A 4,706-nucleotide genomic window follows, 5' to 3' on the forward strand; every position below is an offset into this window, starting at 1 on the left:
CTGCGTGCAGGCGGCCCGCACACAGCCCCAGTAGGAATGGCATGTGTCCGCCGAAGAATGGCTGCTGGGCATCCCAGCAGCAGTCGGGCCGGAGGCAGAGGAGGACGATGGCCACAGCGATGGCCATGAAGGGCTGTGCCCCATGAGGCGCGGGTACTCCAGAAAAACGTGGTAGATCACCTGGAAGATGGTCGGACTCTCCTGCAACATCCAGCTGACGCGCGAGGGGAGGGTAAGCTGGAAGCCGAGGGACCAGGAGTGACGGCCGTAAGGGGCCGTAACGCCAAACCTCAGCAACGCGTATGTGAAGATGGCGAGCGTGAGGTGGAACGCGCTGCTGCGCCACACCACACGACTGTTGAGGGCGACAGCATCGGCAGCCGATGTCGCGCGCTGCTGTCGGCCGAGCTGTGCAGCGTACGCCTCCGCCGTCGGCGTACTGATGGACAGCGTGGATTATGCCGGGTCGCTGCCGGAGATGCCTGCGGGCGTCGACTACACCAACGTCGTGATCACGCAGCTCGACTTCAGCGCAAAGGGCCAGAGGCTGAGCGGGACGCTGCCCGCCTCGTGGAGCTCGATGACATCGCTNGGTGTCGTTGTGGCTTGAAGGGTGCGAACGTGTTACCGGGACGCTGCCCGCCTCGTGGAGCTCGATGACATCGCTGGCGATCTCAATCTGCATCGCACGAAGGTCTCCGGCAGTCTGCCGCCCCAGTGGAGCTCGATGACATCGCTGGTGTCGTTGTGGCTTGAAAGGTGCGAACGTGTCACCGGGACGCTGCCCGCCTCGTGGAGCTCGATGACATCGCTGAGCGATCTCAATCTGCATGGCACTCAGGTCTCCGGCAGTCTGCCGCCCCAGTGGAGCTCGATGACATCGCTGGGCACGCTTTATCTGCGGCTCACGAAGGTTTCCGGCAGTCTGCCCTCCTCGTGGTCTGCGATGCCGAAGCTTGCGAAAGTCTCCCTGACCGGCAACCACTTCTGCGGGTGTGTGCCTGACTCGTGGGTGAAGAAGGCTACTGTCATTGTGGAGATCGAGGACGAGCACAAGGGCCGCGACTGCTCGACTGAGAGGGTATGCCCAACGACTGCTCCTCCGCAACCGACCACTACTGTGGGGCCTACTATACCCACGACCACTGCGAGCCCAACAGCCACGCCTACTCCTGCCCCCGAGACGGAGTGCGAGGTGGATGGGTGTGAGGTGTGCGAGGGGGACTCCGCGGCGAGGTGCGCCAGGTGCCGTGAGGGCTACTTCCTGACGAGCGAGAAGACGTGCCGGGCCAACCGCGATGGCGGCGTTGCGGCCGTGTCGAGCGGAGCGGCTGCTGCCGCTGCTGTGTGCATGGCTGTGCTGCTGAGCGTGGGGCTGGCGGCGTGAGGATGCCGCTGCTGTCACGCGCAGGCGGCGGCACCCGCTGCGTGGCACACGGCTGCGTGCGTGCCTGTGGGCTGATGGGGGCAGAGCGCGGGTGTGTGTGGAGCGGGGCAGCCGCTGGAGAGAGGGGGAGGGCGATAGCCGAGGTGCAAGGGCCGCGGTGTTTGTGCGGCCATGTGCGGCGTGCGGCACACGGGCGCTGCGTGCATCGGCTTTGGACCGACAGCCCGCACCCCCTTCCGTCGCCTCCACTTCTCCCTCGCTCCCTCGTTGCACGTGAGAGTCGCGCACCCATGGCTGCTGCGGCGCACACGCAAGGCAGCGTGTATTGTGTCTCGGTGCGACCTCTTCATCGTGGCCCCGCTCTGCGACACCTTGTTGCCCGGGCACTCCGGCGGCGTGCGCTCTGTCCCCCTCTCCTGTCACGTGTCGTGATGCGCTGCTGCGCTGAGGATGCGTGCCCACGGCCTGCCAGCACGGCTGCTGCACGAGCCGCAGCAATGGCGTACAGCAGGGTGTGGGCGGCGGGCGCAGTGCTGGTCTGGTGAGGCGGACCCCTCTTATCTGTGGTGCCCCTGCTGCCTCCCCTCCCCCTCGGCACGACGTCCTCGCTGCCCTCTCACCCCCGGCTGCTACAGGAGAGACCGACGCCCACGCGCGGACGCAGACACACACCATCGTGCACCGTTCGCGCTTTCCCCCGCTGTCGCGCCGGCACGGATGCACGAGGATGCGGGGGCGTGCGCACGTATGTGCGTGTGTGCGTGCCGGCTGTTGTCTGTCGCTCTCTCTCTGCGACCAGCACTCGGCACCCGCGCCGATGGAATGTGTGCGCGGCGGTGGAGGCTCGCCTTGGGCCGCGGGTGCGGACGTCCGCCACTGGCTGTCTGCGGTGCGGGCTGCTGTGCTGCAGCGCCTCGAGGCCCCCCTCTCCCGCCAGGGCGAGCGAGCGAGCCTCTGCTGCCGTGTGGGCGACGCACGCATGCACCGTCCGGGCCTCTTCAACGGGCTTCGATAGCGGTGCTGTGTTTTGGCCGTGTGGGCGGGTGCTGCGGAGGCGCCTGGCGTGGCTGTGCTGGCACGCCTTGCCGCGCCCCTTGCGCCGCTGCCATCGGCGGCTTCGTCGCTGACGCTGCCGCTCGCACGCGTGCTCGGGTCGTCTGTGCAGCAGCGGTGGTGTGCCGGAGTCGGCGGCACGCCGTCGAACCCTGATTGGCGCCTCCGCCAGGTGCGACGGGGAGGCTGGGGGGATGGGGAGGGCGTGGGCGCCCTCGTGCGCGGCATGCGGGGATGCGCGTGCGGCGGCGCTCTACTGCGCTGAGTAGTGAGGCTCGGTGCACGCGGCGCGATGACACGCAGCCTCGCTACCGGGCCACCCCGCTGTGCGTACGCAGCGGGTGAGCAGGCCCGTGCTCTCCCCTGCAGCTTGCCCCTCTCCCCCACCCTCCTCTCTCTCATGCCGGCGAGGGAGGGGTGGCACGTGCGCGTGTGCCGCTGCGCTTGCGAGTGCGTCTGTGCGTGGGCCCTCACCACGTGCTCCGGTCACGCCTTTTCGGCTGGCCACTCGCGGCGCTGAGGGCGGTGTGCCCCTCCCCCGAGCGCCGTCGCACTCTCTTCCGCGCGCCTGCGCGGGCTTCTTCGTGCGCTGTGCTCAGCCGTGCGCTCTCACCTCTTTCCCTTTTCATTCGCTTGTCTTCTCTCTTCTCCCCCCGCACTGCGGTCTCCCCTCCTCTGCCGTGCGGTGCGCAGGCGGGTGACTTGCCGTTGCGTCTCCCCCTTTCGTGGAGCGCTGAGCCGATCCCCCTTCGGCCTCCCTCCTCCCTCCTCCCGTGTGGGTCCTGTCTGTTGTACATCGTCGGACCGTCTCTGAGCATCGCCTCTCCGCCTCGTCCGCAGAGCCGCGCTCGCCTGTGCCGCCTCTCGGACTTTATCCTTACTGTGTATTCTCACGGTGCGTCTCCGTGTGTGTGTGTGTGCCACGCACCGCTTCTTCCATGTGTGTCCTTGCTTGCTCTCGTCTGCCCCCCTCCCTCTGCCTCACACATTCCGTGCGTGTGTGCATCACCGTTGGGCGGCGACATCGGTGCCCGTCCCTGCCACCCTCTCCTCCCTCATTCGCATCTTGCCACATCGTGGGCGGTGCGTGCATGCATGGATGTATATACACGCACAGAGGGGTGGGGACGCGTGCATGTGTGCGCGTACACACGCATGTGTGTCGGTGCACCACTATATATATGTGTGTGCGTGTACGCCGACAGACAGGTGTGTGGGTGCGCATGTACATGTAGACATGCGTATCGATGTATATAGCCAACCGCGTGCCGTGTGTAGGCGTGTGTGCGTGTATATCAGTGTTTGCCGGCACGTGTGTCGCGCCACGCTCTCTTGCCCGCCTCCCCTGTGCCTGTCACTCGCTCTGGGCGCGCTGGCGGCGGGCGCCGGGTGGTGGCCGCGCGGAAGGTGGGCGGCGGCCCTTCCCTATTTCTGTCTTTCGCTATTTCTCTGTTTCCTACTCGCGTGCACAAACGAAAGCTGCTCGGCCCCGTGGCCCCGACCCGCGCCGTGGGAGGGGGAAATGCGTTGTGGTAACGCCGATGACGATGGGCGTTGTGGCGAGGACCGTGCGCGGAGGCTGCCGCGACGGTGGCGTGCAGCGCGGGCCTCTGGACATGCGTGCGTGCCGTCTCTCCCCACCGTTGCTCCTCTCCCTGCCTGCCCAGACATCATCTCTCTCTGCCTGCCCTCCCCCTCCGCCGCGCCTGAGCCCTGCGCACTGCCTGCCCGGCTGCGTGCGTGTGCGTGTCTCCGTCTGTGCCCGGGGCACCACTCATTCACAGGGAGGACAGCACCGCCGCCCGCACTGCGCCTGCTGCCACATGCGCCCTGTGCTGTGAAGCTCTTGTTTCAGTGCCCTCCCTGCCGTGCCGCCGCAACCGCGCCGCGACGACGGCTGCCACGCTACCGCGGAGGACGGTGCCGCCTGATGCCGACGCGGGCGTCGAGGCCTACCGGCACCACGTAGCCCGCAGAGCTGACATCGGCGGCGGCGGCGTCTTGCCGAGATGCGGAGGCGTGTGCGACGACAGGCGATGCTGACGCGCTTCTCCTGCCCGCACCGCGTCTGGACCGGCCAGCGGTGGGCTGGGCGCCCCTGCCGTGGCGGCGCGCGATGGGCGCCGGCGTCGTGCGGCTGCCACACCCTCGCCACGGCCGGGCGCTCCTGTGCTTCGTGGTGCGCGATCCGGTTGTCTGCGCCGTGCGAGGCCGCGCACGCCGACGCTGCCTTGCCCCGCGTATGCCTCGTCCTCGCTGCTGTGGG

The 4,706-nt window shown here is 67.9% G+C and overlaps 1 protein-coding gene across 1 annotated transcript; it reads left to right on the top strand.

Annotated features, from left to right (window-relative positions):
- Window positions 1-727: 727 nt before the first annotated feature.
- Window positions 728-1,387, top strand: LINJ.12.0662 (putative surface antigen protein 2; the record flags this gene model as incomplete). The annotated part of the gene is made up of 1 exon (XM_003392265.1): window positions 728-1,387. The coding sequence occupies one exon, from the start codon at window positions 728-730 to the stop codon at window positions 1,385-1,387; it is 660 nt and encodes a 219-aa protein (XP_003392313.1).
- Window positions 1,388-4,706: the final 3,319 nt, after the last annotated feature.

The sequence above is a fragment of the Leishmania infantum genome, chromosome 12, assembly GCF_000002875.2.
Source record: "Leishmania infantum JPCM5 genome chromosome 12".
In the NCBI taxonomy this organism is placed as follows: domain Eukaryota; phylum Euglenozoa; class Kinetoplastea; order Trypanosomatida; family Trypanosomatidae; genus Leishmania; species Leishmania infantum.